The 18,991-nt window shown below is 38.0% G+C and overlaps 1 protein-coding gene across 1 annotated transcript in view; it reads left to right on the top strand.

The window, feature by feature from the left end:
• SRFBP1 (serum response factor binding protein 1) overlaps window positions 1-18,507 on the top strand; it is a 68,979-nt gene extending 50,472 nt beyond the window's left edge. Inside the window, exons 5-8 of the mRNA XM_032095281.1 lie at window positions 13,383-13,464; window positions 14,339-15,080; window positions 15,507-15,544; window positions 16,284-18,507. Of these exons, the coding sequence (XP_031951172.1) occupies window positions 13,383-13,464; window positions 14,339-15,080; window positions 15,507-15,544; window positions 16,284-16,474 (1,053 nt within the window). The 3' untranslated portion in view covers window positions 16,475-18,507. The remainder of the gene's footprint in view (window positions 1-13,382; window positions 13,465-14,338; window positions 15,081-15,506; window positions 15,545-16,283) is intronic.
• Window positions 18,508-18,991: the final 484 nt, after the last annotated feature.

Here is an 18,991-nt window from a genome sequence, read left to right as displayed (position 1 = left end):
CAGCTTTGATTTTGTTAACTCTGGAAAGAGTCTTCTTTTAAGTTCGGTATCGAAATAAACTGCTAGTAACTTTGGCAGTACTTCACAGAGATACTGTTTATCTCTGACACAAAAGGACTGTCTCCTTTCAAATTTTAAATTGCTAGTCCAAGAATCTTTCTACCACTCATTTGCATTCCTGTGAGGCTGTCTTTCTTCAATTTTGTTGCCTGGCTGAACTGTTTGAGTTTGCTAAAGTACAAGGGCTAGACAAGGCTCAGACTCAGAAGTGGTATGATTGCCTTTGATTTGAATACACTCTTTCACTTATTTGATGTGCCAGACCAGAATGTGGGCAAGCATATTATTGTTAGTAAAGCTCAGAGGAAGTTGATTCACATTTTTGTGAGTGATATTTGGCTTGGATCCCCACGTAATTCAAATACAATGAATATGCTTGTGAGGGTATAATGGATGAAAAGCTGGGTGGGAAGAGCAGTACTTTTAGAGTCAGATATACCTGTGGTGGTGATGTTGTGATGCATGGTGCTGCACATGCACATGGTGGTACTCCTTCAGTCCCAGAAAGCTTTATGTCATACCACTCACAAAAGACAAGCAACTCACAACTTTCATTTCTATTTGAAATGAGTATTTGAGTGATGCGTGATCAGTATCTCACTGGATACGAGCTGTCATGGGAATAATAGAGGAAAATATTAGAAGTAGTCTTGTTTCTATGCTTTCCTTGAAGAAAATACAAGAAAAGTGGCATAACAAGAGGTTCTCAAGGTATTGTGGTTGATTTGGCAACTTTTTGGTTTGGTTTGGTTTGGTTTTGTTGTTTTGTTGGGTTTTTTTAAATAAAGAAAGGCCAGGTTACTGATGTCCACAATCTCCTTCTCCAGAATATTTTCCAGACTCTCATACAATGCCTATGAGGCAGAATATCAATGCCTGGATGAGTATATGGTATAAAAATGAGACACGTAGGTATTTGTAGTATATTTGGGGCCAGGAAAAGCTGGAAATGAAGGATGATCTGCAGCATAATCAAATTTGCACTGGGCTCTCAGCACTGAAAATTCTGAAGGACATAAAGGAATATTTAAAAGCATAGGGAAGGTTATATGTGTGGAGGAACATCAGATTAACACTGACATGACATACAGGGAGCATGGGGCTACTTTTCAGGATGTCTCTCATAGCCCAAGGATAGAACAGCTTGATCCAATAAGTAATGAAGGTAAATCAGACTGTCTACAGTGACGATTGACACCTCCAATACTAAGCCACGGGGAAAGAGTGTAACTTATGAATGCTTCCATATTAACCCTTGCACCAAAAACAATAATGGAGGGACACTAGAATTCCTGACATGTGTCATCATCACAGATAATACAGATACCCTCCTTCCACCAGGTCTTCAAGATACTTAATGCAATTTACCATCTTTACAGGGATAATGGTGTGGGATGTACATGCATGAGAGTGGTACTTTTCTGTGAAGCACTGTAGTTTAACAGCTCAAAGGTATTACTGGAAAAGAAAAGCTCTCTGAAGTGTTTTGAGTGGAAGTTCCAACTGTCACAAAACTTGGATAACAATAATGTACTACAGGCCCCATTGAGAATGGTAACGGTGAACAGAAAATGTTCAATGAGACTAGAGAAGCTACACATTTAGGACAGATAATAGGAGTCAGTGTTTTCAGTTATTCTTAATTCTTTTGGATACTAAAGACAGAATCGTTATATTTTATGTATACATAGGGAAAGTAATCCATTTGTAAAGTTGATCCACATGAAGGGGTAGGGAGATGGATGTGCTCAACCAAATGACAAAGCAAAATGTTTCCTCTGTCTTGTCATCTGTCTGTAAATCCTCTGAGAATTGATACTCATTGAGCAATTTCAACCAAGGTTCCCATAGCTGGTTTTAAGAGCATTAACTTCCAGTAGGAAGGCTTTTGTGTGTGTATGTATGTGAGAAATAAAGATCAGTGTACCCTGGAGGGAAAAATGGTCATAGTTTATTACCTCTTGATCTTGTTTTGAGAAGCACAATATAGTTGGCACTCTATGATAGTGCCCTCCTATCTAGGAGAAAAGTGCAGGGAGAGAGAACATAAGGTAGAATTTACATTAATTTAAACATTCTTCTTGTTGCTTGCTTAGAGAACTTTAAATGTTAAGATGTCTTTAATGTTACATAAACAAATGTGATTACTTATGTTAAAGACTAACAGTTCCTTGTGCATTATTAACTGGAAAAGCTCTTTCTGTGTATTTGCTTTGTAGTGTGACTCAGAATTGCATTGCAAAATCAGAAAAAAAATCTGACATTCCTGATATTTCTAAAAATGAAAAACAGCTGCTGCTGTCTTATTCTCCTTTTATTTTTACAAATGAAACTCGATCAGTTTTTCATTATATATCATGTAAAAATAAAGTACAGTATCATTCTGATTTCTTCCCATCTCTCCTGTCCAGGTAAGTTTTTAAAGTGCCCAACTCAATAATAAGAAATGGATATTTATAAAAATGGAAAAAAAAAAAAAAAAAGTTACAGGATTAAGTGGGCTCTTTCAGCTCATTATGAAGCCCATCAGTCTGTTGTTAAGACTGGAAAACCAGAAGAAAAGTGCTAGAGCTACCATTGCTTGAACTTTGAAGAACTTAACTGTAAAACGAGAAAAATTAGACGTTCCTGAATTATTGGAATTCTGTTTGAAAAAAACTCTCATCTATTGGGACACCAGAGAATATAGCTGCTACAACCATCCACATAAAAAGGTTACAGCTTGGTAAAATGACAGCATAAGTTTGCAGCACATTGCATCTCTCTGGCAGTATTGGTAGGTAAGACAAAGTATGGGAAACTGGAGATAACTGATGACTTAGTGGAAATAGAACAACATCAAATTTCAAGTGGTGATGATCTAGTTTTTCTTGGGTTTGGAAGTCAAATAACTGCCAGATGATTGGAGTGGTTCAGTGGTTACAGGTTAGGAAAACTCTGCATGCCGGAGTTAAGTAATAATAATGTAATACCCTAAAAGATGCCCGAGAGCCTCTAAGCATAAAGGTTCTATGTGCCATATAGTGAAATACATGGTATAAAATCTGAACACCCAGGATTTCCATCTCTTTTACATCCATTCTCTGCTCATGTGCTCTAGTAATACCAGGGCTTACATATATATCTGATGTGTGCTTATCATTAGAGTAGGTCTTGAATGCATTGAGTCAATAGACTTAATAACGGAAAATCTACATTTTGGTGCCAAAGAACTGGCATGTTTATCTCTGATGTTTTAATAGTTTTTCAGTGAACTGAATTTGTATTTCCATTGTCTTTTTCAGAAAAAGTCTGAAAGACATATATATATGTTAAAAAAAAAATCTGTTTTCAATCATGCACACAAATGGCAATGTGGTATGCCAAGAAATGCTGTCTTGTTTTGAGTAGTATATTATAACACAGCCTAACCCTCATTAGTGCGTGCAGTGCTTGTGAAGTCTTTTAAGTCATCTGTGCCTCCAAACCTCTGGCTCTCATATTTAGTTCCTTCAACAGTGTTTTGAACAGAAATATGTCTCTCCTGAGAGTTCTGTTTGAAGACATTAACCTGACAGTATTTTACTTATATATAGGTGTGTTCCTTGGTGATAATGCTTGTAAATGTAAAGGTCTGAGCAAGACATGGTTTGTCCACAGGGATAATTTTTTTTCCTTTATATCATAAGTTATCTGAAATATACCTGATTAAATTGGTGCTTGTTTTTCAAACGTTAGCTAGTTTTGAAGCATTACATCTGTTTTAAATTTGAGGAACTCAACTACGTCTACTTTCTCTGCTATAAACTTAAGTTAATATGTGCTTATACTTACCATGCAGTATCAGGCTGCATCTGACAAGTTATAGTTGGAGGTTTAAGCATCTGTTTTAAAGTGAAATATTTTAAGGATTTTTCAAGATTACATCCCTGGTAGTTGGGTACAGAGTTTTGTAGCATATTGACGTCATAGGGAGAATGGTGGATTTCTTTGGTTCATCCAAGACAGAATGTTTTAAACTTTTTGGCCTATTATAATAGTTTTAATAATACAGAGCTCATCCCTGTATCACACCAATTTAGTTGCTACCATGAGCTCCACTCAATCATTGGACAAGCCCATGGTGCACAGCTGAATCATGGGAGTTCAGATGCATTCAGGTTAACGTGAAGTCAGAGAACTGTTTACTGCTTGTTTACAGCACTGCCTGAGTGTTGTTGGTCTCCTTTGTGTTTCTGCTCTCCTTTCTATAACAAATAGGTATAAATAATCAATTTTTAATTTTTTTCTAAGAAATGGTTCTTTGAGACTTCATTTTGGTATTACCCAGCTTAACTCTATTCAGAGTTAAGAAACAGCTGCCTGTTTTAATTTTTCAGACCCTCATTCTAGTAGCCAGTTACAAGAAATGATTTCTCAACTTCACTTTTTTGTACAAGTCAATTGTGGTTTCAGATCCGATATATATAGTTGGTGTCAAACTAATTTGTATATGATGTTTCTTCCAGATTTCATTATCTTCTCTTAAGACTGCATGAATTTTGTGGCAAAGAACTTTCTCTTTCTCACAGCTGCTGCCTGTTATCCAAGGAGTATTTTGTTTCTATTCCCCCTGAAGTACATCTTTTGTTTCAGGGTTTCTATTTCATCTTATTTTGCTTTCCAGTTTAATTTCCCAATATGATTGTCTCTTGCGTTTTTTGGGTCAGAATGTTTGCTTGGTTTTCTTATGTGCAGTTTGAGTGAGTTTTTTAGTGCCATCTGTTTTACTATGCTGTCCCCCAGAATTGTTTATGCAGTTTGGCAAGATGCATATATTTTATAGCGATACTGTGTCTCAGCTGTTCAAATGTCAAAATACATGAAAGGCATATATTTTATAGAAAGCTAGATATTTAAAAAAAAGCAAAAAATATGTAGCCTTTATACTACTATATTCTATGTGTTTGATTTTATCTGCATGTATTATTTGCATTTGATTTTATACTGAATGTATTTTATCCTGGTCAGTTGTCCTGGATGTACAATTTAAATTATGGGGGGTTTTTTAATTGCTGATATTTCTAAATAATTTTTTTTAGACACTAACTTAGGAAGCACTCACTTCACAAGTGTTTTCCACTTCCAATTTGTCCACATTTGTCTACAGCATAAAGTAATGTTCAACATGCCCTAGGTTTTCTTAAATGCCAGCAGTGGTTTCAGTGTTGATATGAATTAGACCATCACAACTGGGGGAGGAGTCGTCACAGTGCTCACTTTATGTCCTCTTTCATAACCTTAAGAAGTAGTTTGGGTTTTTTTTTAGTTTGTGCATTGTTTGTGTGGGATGCCAGATTGAGAGGATTATAGACACATAGCCTTACTAGCTTTGGAAAAACCGAAGGTGAGTTAGAAGCATTTTAATTTTCTCACAATCTTGCTGTTTCCACTTACACCTGGAGTTGACCCTGTTCTCCATAAGGAAATAATTAAGAATCCATGCCTACTTGAATCTTGACTTTTTTCTTCTGACGTTTCTTTATTGAAACAATCATAGCAATTGGTTTTTTTGCATGAAGAGAAGGAAGGAATTGTAGAATATTAAGTACATAATTTTTAGTTGGGCAGGTCTGGGGTTTATGCCAGGCTCTGCTGTAGATCACTCGGGTAGTTTGGGATGAAACACTCCATTTTTCTTTGACCATTTCCAATCTGAAAAATAAGCATTTACTTCACACTTCTTTGCTTGGCTAAATTAATTGTGACAGGTTAGCCCAAAGAAACTCTATTGACTCTTTTATACTCATTAAATATGGTCATCTAACACTTGCAGAGTACTAGGCTTTTTAAAGAGCTTGTAAACTTCTTAAAATGCTTGGATAGTACGTATTTTTTACCATGCATGTAGTAAAGAACAGCAAATAATCTATTTTTGTTTGAATCTATGACCTATTTTGGAACAGATAAAAGACAAGCCAAAAGACAAGACAAAGTTAATGTGGAATTGAACATGAATCTAAGTGAACAAATCTACTGGGAAAAGGATAGCTTTGGTCCAGACATACAAATAAAATTAGAGCACTGTAAGTACCTATAGTATTTAGAAGAATCGTGTGCTCTTCCCTGATGCTGGATTCAAGGGTCTGTGGTAGGCAGTGGTGAGTTGAGTCAGTGCTGCTGCCAGCAATGCAAGCTCAGCTAGGCTTCTGCCTTCTACTTGGTGTAGTTCTACATATGAGCAAAAACATTGCCCATGTTGCCATGGGTGTTCAGTTTCATAATGTTCTTCATAATGTTTCTGTGTTGGGTTTGCATGGCAAGATTTTGGTAGACGGGTTGGCTGTCAGGGTAGCTTCTGTGAGAAGCTGCCAGAAGCTTCCCCTGTGCCAGATGGAGCCAATGCCTGCTGGCTCCAGGATGGACCCACCACTGGCCAAGCCCTTCAGCAATGGTAGCAGCACTTCTGGGATAACAGAGTTAAAAAGGAATGGGGTAGAATGCACAGGAGCAATTGCAGCCAGGGAAGAGAGGAGTGAGAATATGTGGGAGAAAGAGCCATGAAGAAGGAGCAGAGGAGGTTCTTCAGGCACTGGAGCTGAGGAGGGAACAGCAGAGACAATGTGTGGTGAACTGACCCACAGCCCCCCATTCCCTGGGGTGGAGGAGATAGAGAAAATGAGAAGTGAAGTTGAACCTGGGAAGAAAGGAGGGGTGGAGGGAAGGTGTTTCAAGATTTAGTTTTTAGTTCTCATTACCTATTCTTTTTTGATTGGCAATAAATTATATTAATACTTTCCCAAGTTGAGTTTGTTTTGTCCATTGTGGTAATTGATTAGTGATCTCTCCCTGTCCTTATCTCAACCCATGAATCTTTCATTGTATTTTCTCTCCCTTGTTCTCCTGAGGAGGGGAGTGATAAAGCAGCTTCACTGGGTACCTGGTTGACCCACCACGGCTTTCAAGATGAATAAATATCCAAATACTTTCATGGCTGAATTACCATGATAAAAGAAAACAATGTAAATTAATATAAACTGTGGCAAGCATTGTAAAGAATAATAAACAAGTTTGCTTTGTATATCTTGATGTTTTGTAAGAAATTGTTCAGTTTTAATTCTGTAGTTCTATCACAGAACATGGTCTTGATGAGTTTTTGCAAGGGTTTTAGATCTGTTAAGACTTTTTTTTTAGCTTCAAATGGAAATTTTTCATCAGCCTATTTTAAAAGTTGTATGTGATCCAATTAAAAAAAATTTTGCTGAAGCTATGACAATTTCCTGAGATCCATAAAGAATTTATTTCTGTAAGAACTTCTCACCTGTCATGCTATTTTATAACTGCTACTTCATAACAGCTGTATGATTATTTTGGTGTTATGTTGAAAATTGTTAAAGCTTGAGTGAAAACAAAGTAATAGTTTATTATAAAAATGACAGGTTTTGGCAGATGATGAGTAAATAATTTGTCATCATTTGTCATCATTAATGTGAGACTCAGCAACCAACCCCTTGCTGTCAGGAGCTGAGAGACGGCAATGCTGCCATTAACAGTTGCATCCCATACCAAAGTCTTCACCATATCTGATGGCCACAAATCACATGCTGTGTGTCTTACAGACATAAAGCAAGAGAGAGAGCTAGCTGCATTTCACAGTCAGAAAGCAACTTCTCTCAAGTCTTGTTCCAAAGTAGTATGAGGTCATGGTGTGGACTTGGGTGGCAGCCATGATTTGGCACCTTCAACCACCCTGCGACTTCACATTAATCGCATCTGTTGTTATGAAGGACAGCTGTAACTAGTTAGAGTTTTGTAAAGAATGTGTGGATTAACAGGTTTTCTAGTTGTTTGTTTGGTTTTTGCTGTTTTTTAATAGAGAGCTCTTCTCCCAAGCTGCTGTGAAGGATATTGCAATGACATCTTGTTTTGGCTCTGAACTGGATGTTATTTTTTTAATGCTTACTCTGGTTAGTATTGTCTGTGCTTTTTTTTTTTTTAATTGGGGTCTTGCTAACATTTGATATTAAATTGCACTTTTCGATAGTTTAGAAACTAGTATGACATTCTCCAAGGCTGGTTTCTGTGTCGTGGTTTTTGACATGTACTGCATACTTGTCAGTGGGGCTTCTGACTCTCTCCATTTCAATGTCATTGTTTTAAATAACTGACTAATGACAGATGCAGCGCCACCAAGCATTACCAGTTTGGCAGCACTCTCACACAGGTGAAGCTCTAGTTGTTGTCCTTATAGTAGTATATGCTTCTACTTACAGTCTTATTTTCGATGAGATCTGTAATGAGGCAATTCCCTTTTGTGTAAAAGTCAACTGAAGAACAAAAGTATGACCTCTTTCATTTTACTGATTATAACTACAGCAGAGCAGGTACAGGCAAAAGTAGTCTTGGAACAGAAAGATTAATCAGCATAAAGTGATGGTCAAAAGTCTCCATTTCATGTTCTGGAATTAATCACAGGTTTCTGTCCTTTAATTCATCCTGAAGCTCTGCTGTCTCAGGTGTAGTACCAAGGCATACCATTCTGCTTCTGCAATCCCATCTGCCTCGAGACTATGAGACAGTTTCTCATTCTCCCATTATTACCTGCATTGTATGAAGCAGGTTCTACCCACACAGGCTTCTACCTGATGTTTACATCACACTGCTCCTTCTTTTGATCCTGTGGTGCTAGGTTTCAGAGCCATTCCATACTTCTGACCCCTTTTTCAGCACATCTCAAAACTTTAATTGTGAATCTGCTTTTATCTTCACAACTTTTTAATGTCCATTCTCTTCACAGTCATTGCCACGTTTTGCCAAGTTTCTCTTATGTGGGGCTTATATGTGTGTTTGACAATAGATGTTTTTAATATTATTTACAGAAATAATGCATTATTTACCAAGATAGAATGTTAGAGGAGACTGACTTCAGATGGTTCTGTATGTAACTGTCATGGTTTAACCCCAGCCAACACCAAGTGCCATGCAGTTAGCTGCTCACTCACTCCTGCACCAGCAGGATCAGGGAGAGAATTGGAAGAATAAAAGCCAGAAAACTCACAGGCTGGGATAAAGACAGTTTAATAGGGAAAGCAGAAGCTGTGCACAATAGCAAAGCAAAACAAGGAATGAATTCAGTGCTTCCCACGGGCAGGCAGGTGTTCAGCCATCTCCAGGAGAGCAGAGCCCCATCAGACATGACAGTGAATTCAGAAGACAAACACCATCACTCCAAATGTCCCCCCCTTCCTCCTTCTTCCCCCCACTTTATGTACTGACCATGATGTCACATGGTCTGGAATATCCCTTTGGTCAGCTGGGGTCACCTGTCCCATCTGTGTCTCCTCCCAACCTCCCATGTACCCCGAACTCCCTCACCAGTGTGGAAGTACAAACAGCAGAAAAGGCCTTGGCTCTGTGTGAGCCCTGCTCCGCAAAACAAAACATCTCTGTGTTGTCAACCCTGTGTTCAGCACTAATCCAAAATACAGCCCTGTATTAGCCACTGTGAAGAAAATTATCCTACCTCAGCCTCAACCGGCACAGTAGCTTCAATCTTCTCACTGCAAAGTGTGACTATACACTGCTCTGTTGCTTTCTTCACTTTGCAGTGCCTCGTTCGCACACTGAAGGAGGAAGAATGTTCCTGTAGAAAGTACTAGCACATTCTTGCATAAAAATATTAGTGCAAAATAATACAAGAAGTAGCAGAAGTGTGTCAGAATAAAGGTGTACAATTCTAGTATCTAATTAAACATTCAAGGGACAGGAGTGGTGGGGGGAGGATGTTCTTGCTTGTGAAGACAGTTGACGTTTGTTAAGGTTTTTTTTCTGCATTGTCTATATTGCTATAACGTTTTATATACTGGAAAATACTTGACGAAAAATAAATTGAGCATGGGCTGTGACAACAAAAAACAAAACCAAAGCAAAACCAAAAAAACAATGAGACATTTTAGAGAATGTGAATATCATATTGTATGTTTGTTAACTGCTGGCTATCAGTGTGAGTAGTGTTTGTGAAGTATTCTGCTGAAAGGAAAAAAATGTGGTTATTCCATATGGATTTGTCTATATATGCTTAAAGCCTTTCTATAAATATTTGAATTAAAGGACACCAGATGTTGCACAGAAGCTGCTGCTGCTTTCTGAACTTCATGGTATATTCTTTCAAAACCACAGGAAGTAGCTGAGGGAAAAATTGTATTAATTAAGTTCAGAAATAGATTTTCCAGCTATAGGAAAATCTCCAAAGAAAATAGCATATGATCTTCAGAAATGTGAGCATTCTGTCCCAAGAATCTGGTGGCAGCATGCAGCACTGTCTGGGGATCAAAATTCAGATTCCGAGTTCTCAGAGCTAGGCTAGCCTGGAAATAAGCCAGTCTGTGGCCCTTGGAAATGGACCCATCTTTTGACCTGTCCCTTCTGGTGAGTGTTGATAGTTCTGTAGACAGTCTTCAGAAAAAATATTTTTCCAGTTTTTCTTGACCTGAAAAAATAATGTTGTAGTAGCAGAGACTTGAGGGAAGGGAAAGTACTAAAATTCCGAGATGCTCTGCGCTTCAAACATGAAATATGGCTGACCATAGAGTATATTTTATAAGCTCTAAAACTGTGGCAAAATAATTACAGAATGGGATTTGTTTTGCACTGGTTGAGGAAGAAGATTTATCGTTGGCAAACCAATTAAATGCTTCTGCATTTAGATGTACTGACTCCAGTGTATTTGTAGTGCCTTCTTTTGCTCTATTTCCTTGAGACCAAAGCACTGAGAGTGAGTCTCCTGCACTAGCAGTTGGTGGAAGTGTCCCATCTATCTTTGTGCAATGAATATATAACTGTTTATAGTTACATGGTTCTGCTGTAAGAAAATGGACATGCAAACAAGTAGCATTCAGTGTGGCGGTGCAGGTGGCTCCAGCCACTGTTTCTCCTGAGGAGAACTAAGACAACCACCTATGGTGGTCAGCAATCCAAGTTTGGCATGTAACTTCAGTCATGGTGAGAACCCATGATTCCTTTGTTTTGTCTTTTGCATGTTTTCCCCTGATTGGTTAATACTTTGTCTCCCAGTGTTATGTATGAAGTCAGGTATATTCATTTCCTGTCTTTAATATGTATTAGTTCTGGAAAGTTCCTTGTTCCTTGATGCCCCATTGGATCCTTTCCCGAGTCTCTCCTATGTGTTGTTCCCATTGGTTCCCTTCCTGTCAATCCCACCTGCTTGTCTCTATCCCATTGGCTGATATCCCGTTCCCCACCTATTCTGTACCCAGTATAAGATCCCTGGACCCTCCCACCAATTGGCCTCTTCGTCCCTGTCTTTTCATGGGAATAAACCTGCGTGGAACACGTATGGAGAGTCCCCTGTCTTTACTTCTTTGCCTTTGCCTGCGTGCCTGCTTAACAGACACAGGGAGATACAGCCCCTTCAGGGTGAGGAGCTCTACCCCTTTTTCATTGTGTGTTGGGCACTGAGTGCTGCCTTCCAGAGGGGTTTCAGCGTTGACCTCTGGGCTTCTTTGTGTCAGCACGCGAGGGGTAAAACCCCCTTCTGCCAGCTCCCAGTGGCTGAAAACCCCTCAATTCACCACTGAGCACTCTTAAGTGGATCACATCAGCTACTTGAAATGTGAATTGCTCATGTTTTGGGTAGCATGTGTGTCCTGGTGGTTTGACCCCAGCCAACAGCTAAGCACCCAGCAGCTGCTTACTCACCCCACCCCTGTGGGATGGGGAGAGCATCGCAAGAGCAGAAGTCAGAAAAACCTCTGTCTTGAGATAAAGACAGTTCAATGTGTGAATCAAAGCTGTATGTGGAAGGAAAGAAGAACAAGGAATTTATTCACTACTTCCCATTGGCAGGTAGACATTTAGCCACATCCCAGAGAGCAGGGCGTCACATAATGGTTACTTGGGAAGATACATGTCATAACCATAAATATCTCCCCATACCTTTTCCTTGCCTCAAGTTTTTATTGCTAAGCATGACTTGAAAATGACTTGATATTCTTTCGGTGCCTGTGGATGAGCTGTACCCAGGGATGTTTCTTGCCTGTTGCAGGAGTAGAGCAAGAAACAGAGAACGCCTTGATGCTGTGCAAGCACTGCTTAGCAGTAACTAAAACATTGGTGTGCTACCAACTCTAAAATGTTTTTAGTCACAAATCCAAAACACAGCACCATCTTGTCTGCTACAAAGCATGTTAACTCCATCGTAGGGTAGAGCCAGTACCACTTCTACTCATTCCCTGCGAGGTAACACCTGTGGCTTGGGCTCCATCTGCTGTGGTAATTGCTTAGGACAGGAGAGGCAGCATGCTCTGTTGAGTTGATGGCCCCAAAATCAGCTCAGGTTGGGTCACAGGGCACTTGCCTGGTTCTTTACGAATATCATCATCTGTTGGTGTTCTGGTGGCTTCTGCTGTGATACTTCCTGTAGCACAAAGCTCAAATCACAGAAACAATTTGAACATTTATGCATTGCAGCATCACTAGGAGGAAGAGAGAAAGGTATGTCTTTTCCACTCTCACAGAGAATTCAGCTCCAGGCTTTAAGAAATCTTCTTGCTAAATTTGTATTTTACAAATGTGTTAGACCTACTTTTCCTCCTTTCAAAGAAAAAGAAAAGAAACAAACAAAAAATCACACAGAAAAAAACAAAACAGAAGACAGAGCTGTCTTTGGAAAAGTCTTAGATACTTTTCATTTTGTTGTTCAAGCAGAGTGATGACAAGAATCTTTTTTTTTTTTTTTTGTCAAATTGAAGCAAGAAGATCATATTTCTTCTTTGAATCAGTTTGCAGAGTTCCAGTATTCTATCACTTCACATCACATTCAGGCTTGTCTTTGTGGTCAAGTCAGACCTTGCCTTTCAGTCACATTTTACATATATTCCTTCAATATCTGCTGTGTAATTATGCCAACTTTTGTGGCATCAATACGGTACTTCTAGCAGGCTGTTGCATTCCTTCAAGCAGAATGCCTTCTACCAGTATGATGATCTTTATTTGGTGGGTTCATGAATTTTCTTTGCTCTTGTATGAAATAGTAAATACAAAATCAGTGAACGATGTGTCTGGTATGCTTTAAAAAAAAACATAAGTCACGTTATCCCTGTTCGGTACCTGAGAAATAGCACATGCATGTCTGCTACGTTTCTGTCAGTGTTTAGGCAGCCAGATTTTTCTGCATTTAGAATGACGGTAATGCATGAAAAATAAAATACTGTTAGTGTCATAAGCTTTCCTCTTGTTCAGTTCATGGTGAGAATCACATTAGTACGCATTGTAGCGTAACTGACACAGACCTGTGTAAGTTGACTGTTCTGTTGACCTCAAGCCTTTGAATTTTTCCTTTGCAGCCAAATTGTACTGCAGCTGAGCGAGCCATGGCAAGACTTGCAACACACCCCACCTTGAAGCCCAGATTTCTTGAACTTAAAGGTATGAAACATTTTATTGAATTGTTTATTACATCTGTAGCTTACCGGTGTGTTACCTTGTTCATGTATATTTCTGGTGTGAACAAAAGTAAAAGACTCACAAAACTAAAAGCTCTTGTAAAAAGCCTAACTAGCTGCAGTGAACCAAGCCACAAACTTGAAACCATTTATATTGGTTGAAATGGGCTTGTATGTGACAGTATACAGTATGACATTTATTTAATACAGGGTGTTGAACAAACAGAGCATATAATGGGAATTCTGAAAATCTGATAGATGCAATGGAGTATTTCTAAATTAAGTAGGAACATAAATAGATCATTACAGCTGGGTTGTAAAAGGTTTTACAAATTACTTTCTTAATCTTCCCTGAAAACTGTCCCAGGAATCCTTAGGGTATCTTTCCTGATTATTTAGGTTTTCTCTTTTTCTCTTGAAACTGGAATTTTCCACCTAAAATTGATGTTTAAAAGGGTCTAGTCCTAGCAGTAATGTCACAAAGTTACTTTCTTAATAACAGAGCTATCAAATACCCATTTAATTATATATGAGCAATTTAATATTAGTTTGCAATTTTACACACAAAGTGAACATGATTATCAGCTGCAGATTATTTTTGGAAAGCAAAGTTCACACTTCAACCCAAATCTCATAGCATATTTAATAGATAATATTTTCAAGGTTTTTCCTTCACTTTTGTTGATACTGTATTCTAAGGTATTTCTTGCCTCATGTGTTCAGGGAATAATTGATAAGGACATCCAAAGTAAGCTCAATACAACACATACAAGTTGTAAAAATGTTTTATTATATAAAAATAACTTGCATAAATTCATGTGTAGCTGAAACAAAATGTTTTTCTGCCCTTTGTACAGCTGCTGTTAAAGCTTTTAAGGATGCAAGAAAGAACCCAGACAAAGCCACTCCTATGAAAAAGGATAAGTCAGAAGAACAGCCTAAATCAGCGCAACATTCCAAGAGCAGCTTGGATGACCAAGCTCCTAAGCTACCTCAAAAACAGCAAGGATGTGAACACAAAACAAAGCCAGCCATGAAAATAGAAACTGACAAGGTGGTTGAAGAACTCTGTGAGAGTGAATCTGAGCAGAAAACTGTGGAAATGGAGGGAGCATATAGTCCAGAAGAATCTTCATTTCAGGCAGTAGAAATGCAAGCAGTCACTCAAAATAAAACAGGAAAGAAACTTGACTATCAAAAAAGGAAAGAAAATCTGAGTATGAACAAATTAAATGCAATAAAAGAAATAATTGATGATAGTGACCAAGAGCATCCCGGTAAAAAGGAGTACTTTGATGATAGTACTGAAGAGAGGTTTTATAATGAGTCATCAGATTCTGACAGTGACAGCAGTGATGACTTCTTCATTGGCAAAGTAAAAAAAAAGAAAAATGTAGCAGCAGTTAATAATTTTTCTTCAACAAAAGAGAAGGATAGGCTTCAGAAAAACACAGTGAAGACAGAAAAGAGCACAGTGCCTGGGATAGCACAAGATTTGATCATGGAAGAGAGAAAGCCGCTTGCAAAAGCAAGCAAGCTGGAATCAGTGTTCTGCAGTTCGTTGTCTACCACCAACCAGAACTCTAAGAACAGAAGAAGGTAAACCTTTTCCCTGTGTTATGTTCTCCATTCCTTCCCTCCTTCGCAGTAATGGAAATGATTGTGATTTTTAGTAGCCCTTATTAAACAAAGAGAATTTCAGCCCATTAAACCTTAGAACATTTTCACAGAAACTACTCACCAGTCTTCTTAAGCTTCCTTGACAGTGCATATTTTTTATATTCACAGTAGTGCTGATGGATGCATAGCATTCCTAACTAGATCTACACCCAAATTCAATCACTTCTGAATACTTGTCTTTCTACTTCTTTATTAACATGGGTGCAGCAATATTGACAAGGCTTGCATGTTATGTTTGAAAAGTTACAGCCTGAGTGTTTTGGTGATGATGATTCTTTATTCACAGGTGTTTGTAATCTTACAGGTTCCTTAAAAAAATCTTAATTTATCTTTTTTTGTTTTTAGAAATGCTAAAGACCAGCCTCTCAAAAATGAAAGAACAGGTATGTATTACTTAACCTGGTAAAATTATGAGAGAAAAAAACATTTTGAAATTCTGTTGTTTCTGCAGTCTATTCATGATGGGCTGTACTTTGTTTCTTTTCAATTATGTGGCACATATTTTAACATTTGTTGTTAAAGTGGTCAAACCACTGAGCTCTCATTTTAGTCTGTGGATATTGTCTGCTATTTTATATTTTTTCGTATTAGAAGTACTTGACATAAAGTTTACACAGGAAAGTGCTTTTCTGTCTGTCAAGCGGTTAGTGTTACTTGTACACAGGTAAAGGTTATATTTATATATATATAGTTATATGTAACTATTACCTTGTCTCATAAGTAATTTCTTCAATAGCTCCTGAATATGGAATATTATATTCCATTTGTAGTCTGTGGTACCATTTTGGAATTAATTGGATGGAGGATATAATTTCAATCATATTGAGCTGTATTGTGTAACGCTCATTAGCTTATTGTGACGCAAAATGTTTAGACTGTGCTTAATATTTGTCTACACAAATTTTGAGTGTAGTCAGTATTAATAAATCTTAAGTATCTGCAGTCTACCAAGTGGCAATTTACTGGGCTGCAAGATGAAGAAATCTTGCTGTGAATATTCAAATGACTGTGTTCCCCATAGCTCATTATGAAATTTTTGAAAAGATCTGGAATCCCAAGGTAGTTTGCATACTTTTATGAAGATTCATGATTTAGTTAATGTTTTGTTTTGTACTTGCACAGGTTTTCTTAAAAATGAAACAAAGCTCAAGAAGAAACCATTTGCAAAAACTTCAGGGGGTATTAAATGCAACAATAAGAAAGCATGTTTGGAGCAGCCTCTTCATCCTTCATGGGAAGCAAGCAGGAGACGCAGAGAGCAAATGTCTCAAATTACAGTATTCCAGGGGAAAAAGATTAAATTTGATGACTAGACTATATGTAAATGGAGATTCAAAAAAAATTTTTTTCCAACTGCTGTTTGAACATTTTTGTTATTCTGTCCATATCCTTTGCATCCTACAAAATTGCAACTGCTATTATTTGCCATCTTAGAACAGTCAAGATTGCTTCATTCATTCTGTGTGCTGTCTGTTGATTAATGTGATGGCCATATAGTGTTTGTTCATAAATCCTATTATGTAGTGCCCCCATTCATGAAATACACCCTAACATGAAGGAAGGGTTTTTAGGAACATAATCTGTGCCCTGTCAGAATGGTACAGATTCTTTCGAGGGGGGTTTGGAAGGACTTTTTTGTATGTGAAAGAGGGTACTTTATATGAGAATTTGGTTGTCAAAAGAAAGGTTCTATATTGTCAAATACATCTCAACTGAGACAAAGTAAAAGATTCTTGAACTTGAAGAGACTTCACAAATTCATCACTGTATCAGGTAGCTGGAAGAGCCAGTCAGTTGTAAGCATAATATGAAAATTTCTGGAGAGAATAAAATACTGTGCTTTTAAATTGTGATCTCTGTCCTCTGATTATGCTGCCAATTTGAAGAACTGAAAGGGTGTCTTTCATACTTTATTCTGGTAGGTACATCTGGATTCATCAACATGTGTGTCCAACTCTTTCTGAAAGAATGTGAAAACCTGAAAAAACTTTGTACACTAAGAAACATTTGACTTTTAAGTGCCAGTCTGACATAGGGAGTTCATTTGGTTGGGATATGACAAAAAAATTCTACTATTTCTTCAGGTGCGTTTCCAACTACCTAATTGAAAGAAATTCTGAACATGTAATTAATCTTTAATAGTGTTGTTTATTTAAATATAGTTATCTTTCATAATCAAATTAATTCATAAACTTAGTAAATTACTGCACTGTACTATTCATGTAACATTTTGAGATGCCTAGGGAAAGTCCTGCATCAGACTAAAGGCCCATCTAGCCTAGCATCTTTGAAAGTAGTCAAAAAGGGGTGGTTTAAGGGTAGAGGGAGCACACAGGGATACACCATGCAACATCCATCTCTTCAAGCTTCCAGTTTTACAGCTCAACGACATCATGTGATATTGCAGCTTATGGTGTTTAATAATCCTCTATGGATTTCCTTTCTTCAGATTTGTCTGCTCTTAAATCCATGCAAACCTGTAGAATATGTCATCCCTTAAGGGTAGATGGCCTTCCTACATATTTCAGTCTTATAAAACCCAGTCTTGTTGTGTGTCTCAGCCAAAGCCAGCAGCCTCCTGGGCTGCATTAGAAAATGTTGCCAGCAGTATGAGGGAGGTGATCCTTGCCCTGGACTAAGCACAGATAAAGCTACATCTGAAGTGCTGGAACCGATACTGGGCTCCCCAGCACAAGGTGCCGAGAAAGATTGTGGAGTCTCCATCCTTGGAGACATTTAGAATTTGACTGAGTCATTCCTGGGTAGCTGTTTAAAGGTGGCCCTGCTTGGTCAGCAGGTTGGAACTGAATCGTGTTTAGAGGTCTCTTGCTATCACATCTACTCCTGACCGCAGAGGAGTTGCTGTAAATGTCTAAAATACATAGTCATTGTGGAATACCTCTGTGTATTCTGCTTGGGATGGCATTAGAGTCAAATGGCAGGAACAACTTCAATTTTTTTAATGTAATGTTACTCTGTTGCTGGTATGGCCGATTCTGTCTCCCTCTCCTGCACAGAGGGAGGGGGCAATTCCTGCCCATTGTCCGTCCCATCCTCTGTGAAATTCTTGAAGACTAAACCTTCAAGTTGGTCCATTCTGTATTAATATCTAGGCATGGTTTGCCCCACATGGTTAGGCTTGCTTTTCTAAATACTGAACAAATGTCAGTATGTGTAATGCTATCTTAAATGGCATTGTCTCCCAGAGGAATGAGAAATTCAAGCAACCTTCCATTTCCAAGTGGGTTTTGTTGCTGTTATTTTCACTGTACCATATGGATTTTAAGGCCAAAAGTATTTAAGTATTTAAGGCCAAAAGCTTCAAAATAAAGCACAAAAATATGTTTACTGTGGTTTTGTAGGATTATATTTCACAGAAAAAGCCATGCATTTACCTGCTTTCTACAAACTTCAGAATTTCCAGATGCAAATGTTAATCCATGAAGCTTTAACTAAAATAAGTAAATAAATCCTAGATGAATGCCACACTAAACAACAGTTTGGTATGTGACTTCTCTGGTTCCGATATAAGGCAAGAGAAGTTTCTTTTGGTAGATGTCATCAGCTGTAACAGTTTTTCATGGACAGCTTACCTTTCTTTTAGCAGATGAGTACCCAGTGTAAAGATCAAAACCTTAAAGATTGCAAATAGTTTGAAAAAAGTTCAAGACTCTAAAGAGCCAGTGTTCTAAAGTGCTTTTTTGCATGTGCTTAAAAAATCTAGGAGCATTGGTTTATCTTGGCATTTGAGCAAGTTTCTTACTGCATTATTACAGCTGTAATTTGTGGCCACAGAATTCTCCCTGAAGGAAGCCTGGCTTATCAAAACA

Source organism: Corvus moneduloides, chromosome Z, assembly GCF_009650955.1.
Source record: "Corvus moneduloides isolate bCorMon1 chromosome Z, bCorMon1.pri, whole genome shotgun sequence".
Taxonomy (NCBI): domain Eukaryota; kingdom Metazoa; phylum Chordata; class Aves; order Passeriformes; family Corvidae; genus Corvus; species Corvus moneduloides.
This window is presented reverse-complemented; position numbering and strand designations above follow the sequence as displayed.